The sequence below is a fragment of the Cucurbita pepo genome, chromosome 4 (genome assembly GCF_057944985.1).
Source record: "Cucurbita pepo subsp. pepo isolate OVF chromosome 4, ASM5794498v1, whole genome shotgun sequence".
In the NCBI taxonomy this organism is placed as follows: Eukaryota; Viridiplantae; Streptophyta; class Magnoliopsida; order Cucurbitales; family Cucurbitaceae; genus Cucurbita; species Cucurbita pepo.
This window is the reverse complement of record NC_141801.1, coordinates 13,385,509-13,403,820: the sequence shown is the minus strand read 5'-3', so window position 1 is coordinate 13,403,820 and position 18,312 is coordinate 13,385,509. Positions and strand designations below refer to the sequence as shown.

The window sequence follows — 18,312 nt, the reverse complement described above, 5'->3', positions numbered from 1 at the left end:
CAAGGAACTATTCATGCATAAGAAGTTCCAACCAACCCAATGAGAGTAATAACTAGCGTTATAGGTCGTTGGGCTGCTAGAAGGTTACCACGACATAAGTCCGTTTGGGGTGAACATCTCGACAAATCATCCAAGACAATTTTTATGAGATCTCATATTGGTTGGAGGGAGAATAAAACATTTCTTATAAGAACGTGGAAACTTCTCTCTAGTAGAAGCGTTTTAAAACCGTGAGGTTGACAATAATATGTAACGAACCAAAATGGACAATATCTACTAGTAATGAGGTTCGGCTATTACAATTTTCCCGCCTTGCAATACCAAGTTGTCAAAGGAATTTCAATAACTTAAGGGGTGGTGAGTTGAAATTTGATATTGCTCCACCAGCCAACAGAGCACAATTCATAGTATAGCTTTATAAGAATGGCACATAATAATGGAACATCAAGAAAAGCAAGCAAAGATTCCAGTTTGAACGCTATACTATAAAGGCATCAGTTTGTAATGTTATGCAGTGGACATTCCTTACTTACCCACTCACTTCCTTCACACACACCAAGAAAAGCATCCTTTCACAGTGACCAAGCAATTCATTCTGTTCAGCAAAAAGGAACCACTAGCAATGCCTTCTCTACTTTAAGCCCACCGTTCACTTTTCATTCCCAACCCAACTCTTGAAGTTTGGAGTGATTTTGATTAGAGAGGAGAACGAATCATTCCTTATAAAAGCGTGAAAACCTCTCCCTAATAGATGCATTTAAAACCGTGAGGTTGACGACAATATATAACGGACTAAAACGGACAATATCTACTAGCGGTGGACTTGGGCTATTTCGAATGGTATCAGAGCCAGACACCAAGCGATGTGCCAACGAGAACGTTGGGTCCCTAAAGATGGTGGATTGTGAATCCCACATTGGTTGGAGAGGAGAACAGAGCATTTCTTATAAGGGTGTGAAAACCTCTCCCTAATAGGCGCGTTTTAAAACCATGAGGCCGGTGACAATATGTAACGAGCTAAAGTAGACAATATCTACTAGCGGTGGGCTTGAGCTGTTACAACTATAGTTTCAGGTCGGTTTCTATAAATGGGCAGGGTCTTTCTATATACTAGATGTAGAGCATGTTCACAGGCAAACAACAGGGTGCACACAAAAACTCTTCCAGAATCACACCATTATATGTTAAAATCATCAAAATTTGATATATACCTCAGGGGAAAAGGTAGTAGACATTATTAAAGACTCAAAATTTTTACTGAAAGAAGTAATGCAGTGGGGAGATAGATACATAGCTGGAAGAGTCTTCTTTGCTTGAACCTTTTGTTACTGAGGCTAGAATTTTCTTCCTGTTGTCAAGGCAAGCACTGCAACTCTTTCAATTCAAGAACGGAATTTGAAGCAGGTCGTGAGGTGAGAATCGAGCATACTTCACTCCGGTAACTTCAAACGGTTGAATAGTACGAGGAAACTTTGCTGAGGAACGACATAGAGGAACCCGAGATCTGCACCTTTGACGTATGGACCGATACCCTGCAGAATTGGAGATGAAATCAAATGTACTGATACAAGTAGAGCATGGTTCTTGTTCTTAATGAAGTTGTTATCAGTTGAATTACCCTGCCATTTAGTTGGAGAAGTTCTCCATCAACCCATTGAGGATTTTGGAACCCGAATTCAGCTATTCGTCCTTGACCTTTATAACTAGCAACCTGCATAAACAAGTCATCTCTTAAATCACCCATGTTTGAATTTAAACGAGTTAAAAACCGTTTCGCGTTTATTCTCGAAATGTTTTGTAAAAACTAATATTTCTGAGCTATTTTTCTTTTATTCTCTTAATCAATGTTCTACACATGAGATGATAGTTTAGAAAACAACAAAGAAAACACACGACAGCAGTAAGTGAACGGAAATGCTATTTTTCGTTTTTGACGTTTTCCCCGAATTCAGTTATTCTACAAAAAATCCCGTCAAAACCTCCCACATAGTTCTGAATTCATCAGTAAAACTTTGCAAAGTGCATAACATATACAAATCTCTCGAGAGATGATGATGGTTATGCTTATGACAAGAGGTAAGAAGTTGTGAGATCCCACGTTGGTTGGAGAAGAGAACAAAGTATTCTTTATAAGGGTGTGGAAACCTCTCCCTAGCAGACACATTTTAAAACCTTGAGGGGAAGTCCAGAAGGGAGAGCCCAAAGAGGGCAATATCTACTAGCGGTGTGTCAGTGTAGACTCACATTGGTTAGAGAAGATAACAAAACACTTCTTACAAGGGTGTAGAAACCTCTCCCTAGCAGACGTGCTTAAAAACCTTGAGGGGAAGCAAGAAGGGAAAGTCAAAAGAGGACAATATCTACTAGCAGGGAGTTTGAGCTGTTATAGAAGTCGAACACGAACACTACAGACTAGAAAAGCATACATTAGGAAAAGGGAAGTAGAAAGGACAGATGGTACATACCACTCCCAGTTCATCTGGATACATTCCACGGCTGGCAGAGCGGTTTCCTCTCCCAATTTTAGCCCGAAAAGTGACCTGAATTTTATAAGAACATCAGAGCGAGAATATGAATGTTTATCGAGACGTGCAAACAGAAAACTTGTCGTTTTACTGAACCAGTAAAACCATAACAATATTGGAATTCAATTCAGACCTGGCCTGCAGGAACATTAAGATCACCAGTCAGCTTTACTGCTTCCACATACTCAAAGAACTCCATATCTGAAGGCTTGTCCTTGTCCTCCACATCATTCCAATGTCCGAATTTTCGCCTCAACTGCACCACCTCAGTGCCATAAGGGCCAAATGCACCAACGTAGAGACCTGTCCCACAAGAAGTGTTATAACACCATCTAGACATGTGGGTGCAACTAATTTCAAAACAAAAACAATAAACTCACCATCAAACGGATCTCGGTCTCCCCTCGATGTGATAATCCGATTGAACGTAGTATATTCAGATAGTTTACTCCGCTTCTGTGCTTGACTGACGGCCAGTTTGACTATCTCACGAACGTTCCTCGAAATCTGGTGAATAAAAATGGAAATTATTTTGATTCCTATAAAAGGAAAAAGCCATTTCTGAATAAAAATGGATATCAATCTCACCTTTGGCGAAACCTTATCGACACCCCAAAATGCCTTGGCAACATCAGCTGGCATAAGCTCGGAAACACCTTGGGCTGCTAAAGCTGCGACTTTGACCTTCGAGACTTTATCTTCTGCAGCATCGAGATCTAGGCCTCTTCCAGGAATATGCAGCACAAAAGAATCTCTATCCATATCCTTAATATTAGCTGGATGGCGAACGTACTCGTCCTTTGTAGGAGCCTCTTCGCTGTTATGTACAACCCCACCGATATAAAGCTTCATATCCAAATCCTTTTCGTCGTCACTGGCACCACTATTCTCTCCTAACGAAACCGTCTCAGGCTGAATCTCATCCAACTTGTCCATTTCATCATCAGAACTGCCACTGGTCCCTGTTTTCTCATTATCTTCTTGCATCAAATGCTCAACAGAGTTAGCATCCTCTATGACTTCCTCAGGAGCATTGATATTCATTACTTTAACTTTCAATCCTGGAATTTTATCTTTCAAAAAATTTATCACACCCTTTATTCCCTCCTCGGTAGCTTCGTCCAAATCAGTGCCCTTCTCCTCACTTTGCTCCCTCGTGACTTCGTTCTCAGGAATGACTACAACAGTTTCATTCTTAACTCCGGATGTGGACGGGCTACTTGAAGGTTCTGATGGTGGACTAGTTGAGACTGTTGAATTTCCTTTGGATCGTTGCAAGTACGCTACCTGTAGCGAATACATAGTGAAATAATCTCTAGTTAATATCAGATACTGGTAATAGATGATAGCATCAGCTCCTACTTCAGAAAAATTAGACATAAATGTAGTCTTTGTTAGCTCACTGAACATAATAAAAGAAAAAACGTTAATAGCTTTCGAAGTGAGGATTCAGCGTAGCACCTGTATGACATATCCCCCTTCATCATCTTTGACAACAAAAATCTCAAACAGTGGAGTTCCTGGCGATGCAGTTACCAACTGTCTGTGAAGACAATAATTATCAGCCGAGTGTTTCGGAAATAATAACGATGTTTTCACAAAGGAGACAAAGATCTTACCTAGGACTGTAACCCCTACCAATAAACCTGCCAACTCCAGGAGTTATACGGATTAATCTGCCAAAGGGATCCTCTGCATCTTGAGAGTACCCCACCCACCAGCCCACCTGCTCAAAATGGCTCAGAGGATGTTAACAAAATTTCATTTACAAGTAGATAGAATTGATTTCAGCAAACATCATGTCCTAGTCTAGGACACTATTGTAACAGCCCAAGCCCACCGCTAGTAGATATTGTCCTCTTTGGACTTTTCCTTTCGGGCTTTCCCTCAAGGTTTTTAAAACACATCTGATAGAGAGAGAGGTTTCCACACCCTTATAAAGAATGTTTCATTCCCCTCTCCAACCGATGTGGGATCCCACAATCCACGTCCCTTATAAAGAATGTTTCGCTTTCAGGCTTCCCCTCAAGGTTTTCACAACACGTCTGCTAAGTAGAGGTTTCCACACCCTTATAAAGAATGTTTCGTTCCCCTCTCCAACCGATGTGGGATCCCACAATCCACGTCCCTTGGGGGCCTAATGTCCTCACTAGCACATCGCCCGATGACTAGCTCTAATACCATTTGTAACATCCCAAGTCCACTGCTAATAAATATTATCCTCTTTGGGTTTTCGCTTTCAGGCTTCCCCTCAAGGTTTTCACAACACGTCTACTAAGTAGAGGTTTCCACACCCTTATAAAGAATGTTTCGTTCTCCTCCCCAAGCAATGTGGGATCTCACATCTATGGTCGTATTGAGAAAAGCCAATAACGACACGTTGATAATTTATAAAGAAAGCTCATCAGATGGTGAGAAGAAAACTAAAATGTTAATTTAAGAATGTCACGAGAGACGGTCAATTGGTTCAAATTAAAAGTTTATAACTAAGAATCATTTCAGTTACATTGTTCACTAGTAGCTTGCAGTACTCATTCGCGGTGAACTTAGAAAGATAGGAAGGAAAAAGCATCCTGATTCACTTAAAGCAAACAGTGACAAATTAAAATGTTTAGGGGCAGAATCCTCCAAGATTACCAGTCCACTTCCTGTGCATTTACACAGCATCGATGCATCTTGGTATCGCTCCTCCTCTATTGCACTCTGCAATTGTATAAAAAAAACATTAAGAGGTGACCCAAATTTGACAATCTTGTAAATCATATAAATCTTGTTTTGACCTTCAGCTGGGACATGATTTCAGCAACACTATCCTTTTGTGTAGTGTCAGCTATAGCCAGTTTCAACTTTGCAGCTTCTTCAAAATCTTCTTTCTCCACGGCCTCTTCAAGTTGAAACTGTAACACACCGACCAGACCTCATGAGCCAATAGCAAGTAAACTAAGATTGTTTAAGCTACTACCCACAGACATATTTGTTCGAATTACCCTACTGAATCATGTTCAAAAGCTGAATATGTAAAGATTAATTCAACCAACGAACCCCAAATTTTGATTATGAAGCATTAAAAACTCAACTCTAATCATCACCTAAGCAACGAACCAAAACCCAGTTGATAAGATCCACAATCAATCCAATCTTATGCACACAAATAATGATAGAAAGAAGTGCACCTTGAGAACAGAGGCAAAGCTCTCGGCCTGTTCCATTTCAGAGAAATAGCGGCTCCACCGACTCCAATCCCATTCCAAAGAAGAAGAGCTAATATTACTGCAACTGCCGCTGATATTATTGTCATTTCCAGTGCAACGACAATACAAGGGGGAATTTCTGGAATTCCTAGTCGAAGTAATCGAAAGCTTGCCCTGATTCTTAATAGCGCAACCCCAACCCATAATCAGCCTCGAATCATTAGATTTCTTGAAGGGTAAATCGAAGCAGCAAAAGGGAGTGAATTGAAGCATGGGTATAGCTTGGCCGGCAACCCATGAAGTATTAGCGACCCCCATCTCAAAGATTTCACCGTTTCTTCTTCTTGTTCTTGTTGTTGTTCTTCTGGGTGGTGTTAAATTATTTTTGTGTGTAGGTATGAGATGGAAATGAGAGAAAGAAGGCTGTGATCGATGAAAGGATAGAATCCTTCCCCTCTTGGATAACTTTTTAGCCTATTAGAATAAGAATACCCATCAAGTTTGTAGGTTTCTTACGTGATTGTTCCCCACGAAGAGAAACAGCTCTCGTGCCACCAAAAAGGAAAGGGAAGTTTTTTTTTTCTCTCTTTTTTTTTTTTTAAATGTTCTTTTTAGTGGTTGGTTTAAATCTTTTGTTCATATTCCAACTTTTTATTCATATATGATTCCAAGTCTTACACATCTTAATGGATCTTATGTAATAAAATCACTTTACAACTTGTGGCTATGTTAAAAATGTTTTTTTAAGTTCATAATTTAGATTCGAGAATATTAGATCATATATATTTTTTTGGAATAAAATTTGTTGTTGCTTTTTAGTATTAATATATAATTTAAATAATTACTCAAATTAATATTAAAAAGAGCTATTCAACCAAGTAAATGAAGCTGATGTATACATAGTGGAGATGTTCATTTAATATACGATACAATCTTCATTTATACGGAACGAGAGAAAAAAATTGGAAGAAAAATCCTTCGAACCTTATATTCCTCCTCCCGGTCTCAATCCCCAACTATTTCCCAAATTATTTTGAATTGCTAAAAATTACAGTGTGCCGATCTTAATTATTCACTTATCAAGTAAAATAGTATAGTGATCATTATGAGTTAACAACATATATTATATTAGATTATTGAGAGCCATCTAAATCGAGTTAACAACATATATTATATTAGATTATTGAGAGCAATCTAAATCAAGTATGACACATGTCTTATAATCTTTTTAATCCAAAAACAGCCGCTTACCAGAAAATAATAATAATAAATAAATATAAATCATTTCAACGAATTCATCTTTAAAGATCAAATATCAATACATTTCCAATCACTTACTTTGAATTCTTCACTTGGTATTTTGACTTCTATCGTTGAAAGCTATTGATTTTATCTTTCATAACTATGAAGATTCCAACCGTCTAATTATTTTACAAATAAAGTGTTTGATTGTATAAAATATATTGTTTCCTTGAACAAACTTATAATTAAAATAAATATTCCATAATAATTAAATACATCAATTATTGGGCACGTTTTTTTTTTTAATAAATAACATGGTGAATAATTGAAATACATATACACACCAGATAAATAATTTCAGAATTATTAATGACATGCAATATTTTTATGTTTTATTTTGTATAATTTAGCCTAAATTATACAACCCTTAAACTATTAAATTATTTAAAAGTATACATACTCATCATTAAAACACAAATGGGAAATTAAAGAATTTTAAAAAATACAAGATATTACACACACCAGTAGAAGATTAAAATCGTTATTATCATTTATTTAATCTAAAAAAATATTGTTAGCATCACTTAGTGTGAAAAATATGTCATAATTCTTCTCATTTCTTTTTCACAATTTGAAAGAAAAAACATACAATGATATCTTTTGGAATTAATTTCAAAGTATAAAAATAAAAATAAAACTTTACAAAATATAGGAACATTTAACAAATTATGTAATGTATTAAATATATATATATATATATATATTTGGATAAATTATTTCTATAATTGTCATAGACAAACGTGTCAGCTTAATAGTGATGACCCTTCATAGCGATGACCCTTTTTTGTACTTGCTGATTGGTCTTTTAGTCACAAGTTTCATCATATTAAAAAAAGAAAAAGGGATCAGAAAAATATACTTTCCTCTCATCAACCCGATGCAACGCCCCAGGCACATGCACAAGAACCCTACAATGTCTCGACAATTTTAGCAAAGTTTATATAATTAATAAAAATCGTGGATTATTTAGCAAAAAATAAAATTGTATAAAATTATGTTTTCACAAAAATAAATAAAATGTGCCCAGATTAGTTTTTTTTTAATATTTAATTTATAAAACAATTAGCAACAAAAAAAAAAAATAATAATAATCTTTTAATGCAAGGCCCTAAAACAAAATCGAATTATACTTTAAATTAAACTGCCAAGAAAACGTATATTCAAATTCATTTAATGGGTTCTTGACACAAAACGTATATTCAAATTCATAATTTCAGAAACAATCATAATTTTTAAAAAACAACCATAATTTTCAAAAACAAAAAAGGAAATATTTATCAAACACGCTCTAATTTCAAATCTGCCAAGGAAACAAAAGTCTACGATAAGAAAGTGACAACCAAACCTGGAAATGAATAGACATACTCCAAGGCAACTCATGGTTCGAGTGGTGGGGCTCCTTGTAGATGTTGTGGCCAAAACTGGAAGCATACCAGCCAGATCAGTTGCTTTCCCCAATAACCTAAATCCACGGACAAGATAAAACCAAGAATATTAAGAGGAAGAAAAGTTCAAACATCTCTACAAAATTTCAACCCTAATTTCTTTAATGAAATTCTAGTCTGCTCCTAAATTTTGTATAAATATTATTTTAACATTTCAATAATTTTCAATCATTATTTAACAAAAAATATGAACAAACTATGAAACTTGATTCACGATTTATTACATGGGACTTCAATTACAATAATTTATGCAAGTTAGAATTATATATACAAAAAGGGTGAAGAGAAAAATAAGGGAAGGCTGTCGGTCACCACATTTGTTCAATAGGGCTGGCTCCACTCGGTCATTGCCACATTGCTGATGGAGAATGGAGTGCTCGTCAAACCAGACAATTTCCGATGACCCCACCTAAAGAAGCAAGCACAGACAAATTAGCACTAAAATAGGTAAATTATTATCTCATTTTCTAATAACGCCACCCTTTTCTGCCACATGCTTTGGCCTCCTCAATTTAAGGGAATTTCAAAATAGCCTTCTATATAAAGTAACAGTATTTATTCCTGGAGTTGACATTGTTTTGTTCCTCACAGTAAAATCTGCGTAAACCAGAGAATAGGAGTGAGAAACAATAATTAAAAAATTGGAACAGTAAACACCAACCTGTCAAAGTAGAAGCTTCTCGAGTGGAATTGCAAGGTATGCGTCTGCAAATAGCACATGGGCAATCTCCCTACACAGATGGCTGAAGAGTCCAGTACTAAGATCTAAACAAATGAAAGATTTGAGTTTTGCTAGAACGTAAGTAGATTCCTTGGATACAAAAACCAAATGTTCGAGGTTTACTATTACACAGTTGCCACGATTTGCAAATGGCAAGATGTGGACGCTTATCATTTAGCTTTTACAGGAGTAGTTAGAAGCAGTCAAAATAGCAAGGGAGAAAAAAGCCACAACTACCTAGAGTTGTGGTGTAGACTGACTTAAAGGCATGGGTCTTACGGGAGACCGTTCTGGTAAAGTTTGGTCATGGGCGGACCCATTCTCAGTAACTTCCACAGGACTAGCAGATTCTAAATCACCATGTGTACCCGTGTTTTCTGCGCGAACAGGTCGAAGCAGACCCTGCAGTCTCACTAGATAACTTTGGCTCAAAGGATGAGATATCATATAGCTATTGGCTGTAACAACACTTGCAGAAGGCCTATCGGTATCAGAACGAAGATTGGACAGAGCACTGAGGTCAAGGTTCGGGAAGACCGAGCAACGACATCTAGGGCATTTCACATTCAGTCGAAGCCACTCATCAATACATCCTACATGGAAATTATGAGCACAAGGGAGGCCACGAACCTGCACCAATTTATAATGCCCGCAACTTTATTTTCAATAATTCTCCAACAAAAGATGATACTTCATGTATTTATAAGCATTAATCTAGGATTCCTCGAACTTCCCCAGCTCGAAGAAGCAGTACAATACAAATCATAAATGAATTGACAGTTTTTCTTTTTTTTTTTTTACCCCTACAAGTTTACCAAACTTCTGTAAATCAAATGGCACGGCATGAAAAATCAATTACCTCATTCCCTTCATGGAACTCTTCTAAGCAGATAGGGCATTCACTGCAATCTGTTGGAACAGCCTTTAACCTGAATTTGGGAAGTTCCTCAATAAGTGCCTCCACAGCTTCCCTCTGTTCAAGCATCAATGAGTAGCTTGACCATCAGATTTCAAAACAAAAGATTCTATCATAAATTTGAACCCACAAAATGGCTTTACAAAGCAGGCAATTTATCTATTTTTTTTCTTTTTTTTAAAGATTTAGACAAAATCTCTCATAAAATGCTTAAAGGCTGAGAGCCTAAGGCACAGAGCCCTCTTTGCAAAGAGCTTCAACTACATTATGCGGTCATGTCGATCAACTTCCCTCAAACTTTTAAACTAATAATTTGTACAGCCACTGAGATGGGAAAATACTACGAACAGTACAAAACTACTCTTAAGCTACCAGACAACAGGTGTTGGGGAAATGTCAAGAATACTGACACCAAAATGTCAACTCAAGCGCTAATAGACTTACCTGAGCTGGAGTCAAGTAAAGTCCGGGATGAGGATGGTAGGTAGCAGCATCTTGACCCATTACCCTTGTTTCTATTCCTGCAGCTTCAAAAGCCCAATCAGGTACTCGGATCATGTCAACCAAGACCTGTAAAGAAAATTGCTCTCTATCAGTTCCATCACGAGCAAGAAGTATATTTTCCCTAATATGTCATTTCTGGCATCTAATACAAGAAATTAAAGCTTACAATTTCTTTTTTTTTTTTTTTGAGAATAGAACCACATACCAAAAAGAACCTAAAGAGCAAACGTAAGGATAGATATACTAATTACAGCTATCCCCCATTTCTACTTCATTCACAATCAATCCATCGTATATGTTCGCCTTTGGAAGAATCATCAGGGTAAAAATTGAATATTTTAATTGAAAGCAGAGAATATATTGTAGAAAAAATTAGATATACAGATGGATGTCACTGAGAACACAAGGTAAAGAAATTGATGACATAGAATGAAAATTTATGCACGGAGTTAAGTTCAGAAATTTTAAAATGCAGGAAGCTTAACTGCTTACCCCATATTCCGATACAGGGATCCCTTGTTGTGCCCGAAACAAGAGTGCTTGTCTACGAGTTAACCACTACAAGAAGGGTTCAAAGGTAACTACGTGAATTTCATGTACAGAAGTATATATAGAAAAACATTGAGAAATTTCAACAAGAACTGTAAAAGAATGTAAAGGTCGTACATAAAACAACTGATAGTTGAGCTACAAACAATTAGAGAGTACCAGACATAACTCATAAGAATAAACTCCAATAATAATCTACAGAGTAAACATAGTAGAACTGACCTTTCCCAATGACATGCAAGCAATGCATACGAGGGCACAGTAGCTAAAAAGCAACCAAATTAGGAATCCCCATTTCTGACCTTGCTCAGGAAGCTGACACATTTAAACCAATAATTCCATAAAAATTTGTAGAAATATGAAGATTCTGGTGGTGGCGATGGGAATTGAAATAGAATAACATACACAATTATGGGCCTGCTTAAACCATAAAGTACCAATGGCAGTCCAAACCCAAAGAAATGGAAATAGCAGAAGCGCTAGGACTGAAAGGACAACAATTCTTCCACAAAATCGAGCATATCTCTGCTGCCACCCAAAGTCCCTAATGGTACACAAATTTAGAAGATAAGAAGATCTCAAATGGCATAAACTATACAAGAAATATTGAAATAGAAGATTAGAGAGAGGAAAATGCATTGCCAATTACGGTTAAGAACATCCATTCGGATGATAAGCCAAACTGATCAAATTATAAGATCATAACTTTCTTGTATTTAATGCAGCAGTGAACCAATGTTTCAATCACAAGATGGGTTAAAAAAATGAGAAGTGTGCATGTATTTACTAATTAACTAATTCGGGGGTAAAAAAATTTCTCAGACCTTCGTCAAGACCTACTTGGTCAAAGTAACTAACTGGTATGGCAAAACTTGTGCAGACTCCCAATTCCCAAGAGGAAATAAGATCTATAATAATTCTACCAGAACCAGAAAGTGAACATTCATTTCTTGAAGTTTCACATTTAAAGTCCCAAAAGAACAAAACAAAATTAGCAAACGCCACAGGATTCTTTAAATTAGCAACAGATGTTCTATGTTCTATTCTTTTGTTTTCCTTTCTTTTTCACACTTTTGTCACCATGCTTCTGATAATGAATCAAATGCTCACAAATCTTTGCATGTCAGAATCCAAGTTTGTTTTGATCTTTCCCCAAAAGAATTACAGCTTTAAAGCTCAACCAATACCATTCATAATAAAGGCATTGGAGGAACATTTTACTGCTTTAATTCATTTGCTGACACCAAAATATCTGGAGGATTAATAAAAGAAGTGTAAGATTTTGCTGCCCTAAATTGACGTAAAACTAAAAGTTGAAAGCCTTACAAACCCATTCCAGCGGCAAGTCCATTGTCTACAAACATCAGCAGGCGAAAAAGAAAGACGGCAGTGTAATCAACCTGTACCAATAACTGACTATCATTGACCCCAAAAAAAATCACAACAGATAAAACAAACAATAGTAATAACATGTAATACTTGTTTAGAGTTAAGAATAACGTACCACAATCCATATATGCAGGGGATGTACACAAGTATGATACCTCTTCCAACTGATCGAAACTATTACTCTATCAAGCAAATAGTTAAAGAAAATACACAAATAAAATACGTAAAGAGAAATACATTGCTCGAGATTTTAAAGCATAGGATATGAATACGTTTCCAACTCTTATACCAAAGCATGACACACGATAAGAGGAAACGCAGTCCATGCAAGTAAATGCATCCGTTATCATGGCAACACGATAAGTGGAATCACAGTCCATGCAAGTAAATGCATCAAACACGAGTTATCACTCAACCATTCTAACAGACTAAAAGGAATTTCGTAGAAAAAACTTCAAAATTCCCCCAAAACACTGAAGGATACACACTAGTCGCGAGCATCGACAAGAAAAAACCGTCATACCTGCAAGAATCAAGTACGGCGTCCAAAACCTATCAAGTTGACTACAAACGACTGCTCTTCTCCATACAAGAGAGTACATCAATACAACAATTCATTGTTTTAGATAGTGAGAGGCCTTACCACTTGAAATCGACGCCTCGAGTAGCCATAGATGGGAGAATTGTTCACTAGAACAAGCTGGTTGGAGAATCACGAACCGCCATAGGACGGTGCAGAAACCTGATTGAATTTTAAAGCAATGAATCGAAAACAATCACGAGAACAATAGCTAATTCTCGTAAGATCGTGGATGGAAAAAACAGAGGCGAAATTTCGTGGAGGGAAGAAGCGAAATGAGAAATGTGAGCAGTAGAGAAGGGCGAGAGACACGAACGGAAAAGTAACGGAAGTGTACGAATATTCCGAATAGAGTTACTAACTGTAGCGCCGTTTCTTCACGGCGTCAACTCTCGTACTGCTTGCAGCTTTACGACACGTGCCAGTTGGCATAATCGGCCCAATAAGCCCAATCCCACGTCGATTTATTATTTTCGTTTTATTTTAGTTTCTGTAAATTAAAAATAAAGCTTTATGGATAATTTAGTGTTATAATTGATATTTTTCTGTAAATTTTAAAAACAAGGCTGATTTTCCTTGCTTGACGTACGAGAGTTACTGGGCCTTGGCCCACAAAGAGTCAAAGTATTTGGGCCTTGGCCCACATTAGTTATTCAGTTTAGGAATGTAATTAATTACGGTCTTCAATTTCAGATTATGCTCCACTCTTAACATTAATGAACAAAATTAAATATGTAATTTATAAATACATATAATTCCCTTTATATATAGAAAACAAAAAAATCCATTGAATACCATAAATTTAATATGTATTTTATGAAATACCCTTATTTTTCATTTGTTAACAAATATGGTATAAATTGTATTGTCTATATTTAAAAATAAAACATATTTAGACGGTCAAACACAAAAAATAATATAATTATTAAACGGACTTTAATCTTAATCTTTAAGTATAGGTGTACCATTATTATTTATTCAAATCATTCATATAATATTTTTGTATTAATAAAAAAATAGTGTATTATTGTAGGTGTTTAACCTAATTAATTATATAATAAGAAGACGATGAAGAAGAAAAATATTTATAATAATTTATAGTAAGATAAATAAATGGCATTATTGGACTCATTTCAAACCTAAGTTCCTTTGTTGGTTTATAATAATAGCATTATTTTAATTAACAAGCAGTGATGTGTTAATTGGCTGGGAACTGGAAAAGAAGAAGAAAATGAAAGAGAGAGAAAAATAATAAATAGAGAAGAAGACCGAAGTGGGTCAGAAGCACACGTTATGAGCAGGCAAATTCATGTGCCCACATGGATGATTCGAGAAGCCATTGCAGAATTTGTGGAAACGAAGAGCAGCCAAGAAACAACAGCGAAACGAGCAAGAAGAAGAAGAATCACCACCGAATGCTTCCTAGATATTCTCAATTTCTGAATTGAATCATTTAATTTTGTTGATTCCAGCCACCGATTCCTGTCCATTATACTGCTCTGATTTGCCGCCAACTTGAAAGGAATCGAAATCGGAGATGAAGGATAACAATGATGGGTTTGTGCGAGCGGATCAGATTGATCTCAAGAGCTTGGATGAGCAGCTTGAGAGGCATCTCAACAGAGCCTTGACGATGGAGAAGAACAAAAAGAAAGATGAAGATGGTAACAGCTTTCTCACTTCCGCTGCCATGGCTCGCAGTAGGTCTACTAAAGTCGCTGCTAAGGAGCGGCTGGAGTGGGAGATCGATCCGTCCAAACTGATAATCAAGAGCGTCATTGCTCGTGGTACTTTCGGCACCGTCCACCGCGGCGTTTACGACGGACTAGATGTCGCCGGTAAGCCACCGATTTTCACCAGCAACCTTAAATTTTGCCCTATTTTTAACTATTCTCTTTCAGTAATTGCTTTGTTTTGAGTTCTTGCTTCGTGCATCGTGATCGAATTCCACACTCCTGATCTTTCAGAATGCTTACAGACTACAGTTTATGCCTTACTTTACTTTGCTTCTCTACTTTCTTTTTTGAGTTTCCTTCCGTTCGTTTTCAATTGTTTCAACACCATTGTTATCTGCTCTTAATCGTCTTAAACATTCATGATGATCATTTTTGTATGTACTCCTGAATTTGTCTGAACAAATATGGATTTGATTGACTATTAGTTCTTTGAAATGTTGTACTGATTTTGCACCCTCTTCATTGGATCCTATACAGTGATTGTTTAGGCTTCTTTGGACTAACTGTTTATTTTAAAGACATGTTGCTACTGTCAGGAAGTGGTGATTGGCCATTTGAACTCTCTTTTAGATGATCCGTGATGCATACACGAGATTGAGTTGAGTTTGTTTATGACAACGATGGCCTGAATGACTTTCTGTAGATAAAGTTATAAACTTTCATGTGATTCCAGCTGTTGGATAAAATTTGTCCTGGAAAAGCTGTTATTACGAATTGGCTATTTCTGCTAGCTGCTACGGACTTGTATTTTTTTCTTCATCTTTATCATCATTATCATCTACCCTTTTTAATGCTATCATTATCACTGAATTATTTCAAGATCTGTTTTACTCACTCCTTTATTTTCAAATGAAAATATTATCTTGGTTTATAGTTTGATAATGTTACTGGGTTGTAGTTGTTTGCTACCGTCCTCTGAAGTTTTCTGTTGGCTTTTTTAATGCATTAGTCAAGATGCTGGATTGGGGAGAAGAGGGTCACAGGACAGAAGCTGAAATTTCTTCACTAAGGGCAGCTTTCAAACAGGAAGTTGCTGTTTGGCATAAACTCGAGCATCCCAATGTTACTAAGGTCATTAGCAACTTCTGCGACTATTCACCCACTTGTTATGATTCTGAAACTTGAAATGAATGTCTTGTCATATGCTTGTTCCAACCCTCAATTCTATTGCCTAGCCTGATTGATATTGAATCAATTGAGTGTATTTCTAATATTGTTTCTCTTTTGGAAGATGCTGACAATATAGAAAATAGATGATCAATTAGATCCCGAATAGTTAATGATCCAATAACCAGAAACCGTTCTTTTTCCTCCCCGCTACCTCTTCTTTTCTAATTTTTGTGAAAAAGGATTTGCTTTTAATTGTCTCAAGCCTTCTGTATAGGCCGCTGAAAACTCTTCTTGCCCGAACTTCAAAATCGAACTAAATCTTTTCTTTTCTACTGGAAACATTCAGTTGCATTACAAGATTCCGTCTAGAGTTCTAATCTCTCACCACCCTTCTACTTTTGTAGAAGGGAAAAAAGTCAACTGAACTAAATCTTATCCTTGCTAGAATAGAATCAGATAAGGCCAAGAAGCATGTTGCTCACTTTGGAGGGCCTCAATCAGATGAAGAAAGTTTTGACATCTTTGATAGTGGAAAACTAGGGTCTTTATCTAGGCTCTCAACTTGTCATCGTCCCTTCTTTTTCCTTTCCCTCTTTTATCTGTCATAGTGAATGGGGAACTTTCAAGTATATGTATTTTAATGTTCAGATTTTGATATCTCAAACTCGATGTTTTTATCCAATAAGTAATCTATTAAGTTGTGCTATTTTTTTGTGGTTTTGGTCGATAGTTTTGGATTTTTTACATTTTTCAATTCATTTTCAGTTTATAGGAGCAACAATGGGCTCAGCGGAGTTGCAGATCCAAACTGAAAATGGTCTAATAGGCATGCCAAGTAACATATGTTGTGTTGTGGTGGAATATCTCGCTGGAGGTGCCTTAAAATCTTATCTCATAAAGAACAGGAGAAGGAAGCTAGCTTTCAAGGTGGTTGTCCAGTTGGCACTTGATCTTGCTAGAGGGTACCCCTGCACCACTATTCCTATCCCTTCTGTTCGCTAATCTTAACCGTATATTTGAGAATAGTATGCACTTGTTTATATTTGGCTCTTAGAAAGTGTTCCATTTATTTTGTAGGTTGAGTTACCTTCATTCACAGAAGATCGTTCACAGAGATGTAAAGACAGAAAACATGCTGCTGGACAAAACACGTACGGTTAAAATTGCTGATTTTGGCGTTGCTAGAGTTGAGGCCTCAAATCCCAATGATATGACCGGGGAGACTGGGACACTTGGTTACATGGCTCCTGAGGTATGCACTTTTCGGTCAGCTCTACGACATTTAGGTGCATTGGCCATAAAATGTTTCCTTTTTGATTCCATAGTTGTGTCGCTCATTCCTTACATGGAAACCAAAGAACTTCAGTGCCAAAAATGTAGCTATCAAACACATCAGAATGATGATTTTGCTAAAGTTATAGCGCTCTTCTGGTTACAGGTTCTCAATGGCAACCCATATAACAGGAAGTGTGACGTGTACAGTTTCGGTATCTGCCTGTGGGAAATTTATTGCTGTGACATGCCATATCCCGACCTTAGTTTCTCCGAAGTGACTTCTGCTGTGGTTAGTCAGGTAGATTGCCGATTCTTTCACCCATAGTTCTTCATATCTGCAGACAATGTGCGCTTGAGAAGAAATCATTCCATTGTTTTCAACCTATCATTAACTCTCCTGAAAATGGTAAATTTCAAAACTGCAGAATCTGAGGCCAGAGATACCGAGATGTTGCCCGAGCTCTCTAGCAAATGTGATGAAGCGATGCTGGGATGCAACCCCGGACAAGCGGCCCGAGATGGACGAAGTAGTTTCCATGTTGGAGGCCATTGACACATCCAAGGGTGGAGGTATGATCCCTGTTGATCAAACTCAAGGTTGTCTATGCTTTCGAAAATATAGAGGGCCTTAAAGATTTGTTTGTTTGAATTGGATACAGAAATCTGGTAAAATTATTTTGAAGATGAAAGGGAAAAATCATAATGTGATTGTGGTAATGACAAATAGAAGTAGGAATATATATATAGATATATATATATCTATTGAGGTGAGGCTAGTAGTATAATAGATTATGGTGGTGGGTACATAAACCAGGGACTTTGCTGCCTTTCACTTTGCCATTTGATGTAAGCCTTTTGTAATGACATCAATTGAATGATTGTATGATTAAAATGCAAAAACGGTATTGTCTTCATCTTTCCATCTCCTCATTTCGATTTTCATACACTTGAGACTGTTTTAGCTTTTACTCGTAAGATCTCACAGTTGGGGAGGAGAACGAAACACCCTTTATTAAGGGTGTGGAAATCCTAGCAAACGCGTTTTCGAAAAATCTTGAGGTAAAGCCTG

General features: G+C 36.8%; 3 protein-coding genes across 4 annotated transcripts; 1 reads left to right on the top strand and 2 right to left on the bottom strand.

Moving 5' to 3' along the window:
- Positions 1–1,146: 1,146 nt before the first annotated feature.
- On the bottom strand, positions 1,147–6,283 carry LOC111793113 (protein EXECUTER 2, chloroplastic). Its single transcript, XM_023674847.2, has 11 exons — positions 5,699–6,283; positions 5,306–5,422; positions 5,163–5,228; positions 4,145–4,251; positions 3,987–4,068; positions 3,114–3,812; positions 2,906–3,032; positions 2,659–2,828; positions 2,466–2,540; positions 1,619–1,711; positions 1,147–1,532 (listed from the first exon to the last, which is right to left on the bottom strand). Exons 1-11 carry the CDS (start codon positions 6,032–6,034, stop codon positions 1,431–1,433), a joined length of 1,974 nt encoding a protein of 657 aa, XP_023530615.2. The 5' UTR covers positions 6,035–6,283; the 3' UTR covers positions 1,147–1,430.
- Positions 6,284–9,250: 2,967 nt separating this feature from the next.
- On the bottom strand, positions 9,251–13,404 carry LOC111793600 (E3 ubiquitin-protein ligase SIS3). Of its 2 annotated transcripts, XM_023675556.2 has the most exons (10): positions 13,186–13,404; positions 13,027–13,065; positions 12,658–12,724; positions 12,480–12,553; positions 11,559–11,697; positions 11,376–11,468; positions 11,097–11,162; positions 10,545–10,670; positions 10,044–10,157; positions 9,251–9,814 (listed from the first exon to the last, which is right to left on the bottom strand). In XM_023675556.2, exons 1-10 carry the CDS (start codon positions 13,212–13,214, stop codon positions 9,422–9,424), a joined length of 1,140 nt encoding a protein of 379 aa, XP_023531324.2. In that variant the 5' UTR covers positions 13,215–13,404; the 3' UTR covers positions 9,251–9,421. The 2 variants fall into 2 exon arrangements, with proteins under 2 accessions (XP_023531324.2, XP_023531325.2); XM_023675557.2 differs by lacking the exon at positions 13,027–13,065 and having other exon boundaries at positions 13,186–13,403.
- A 912-nt stretch (positions 13,405–14,316) lies between these two features.
- On the top strand, positions 14,317–18,157 carry LOC111793739 (serine/threonine-protein kinase 52). Its single transcript, XM_023675765.2, has 6 exons — positions 14,317–14,960; positions 15,808–15,929; positions 16,734–16,930; positions 17,046–17,220; positions 17,407–17,541; positions 17,669–18,157. The coding sequence occupies exons 1-6, from the start codon at positions 14,660–14,662 to the stop codon at positions 17,873–17,875; spliced, it is 1,137 nt and encodes a 378-aa protein (XP_023531533.2). The 5' UTR covers positions 14,317–14,659; the 3' UTR covers positions 17,876–18,157.
- Positions 18,158–18,312: the final 155 nt, after the last annotated feature.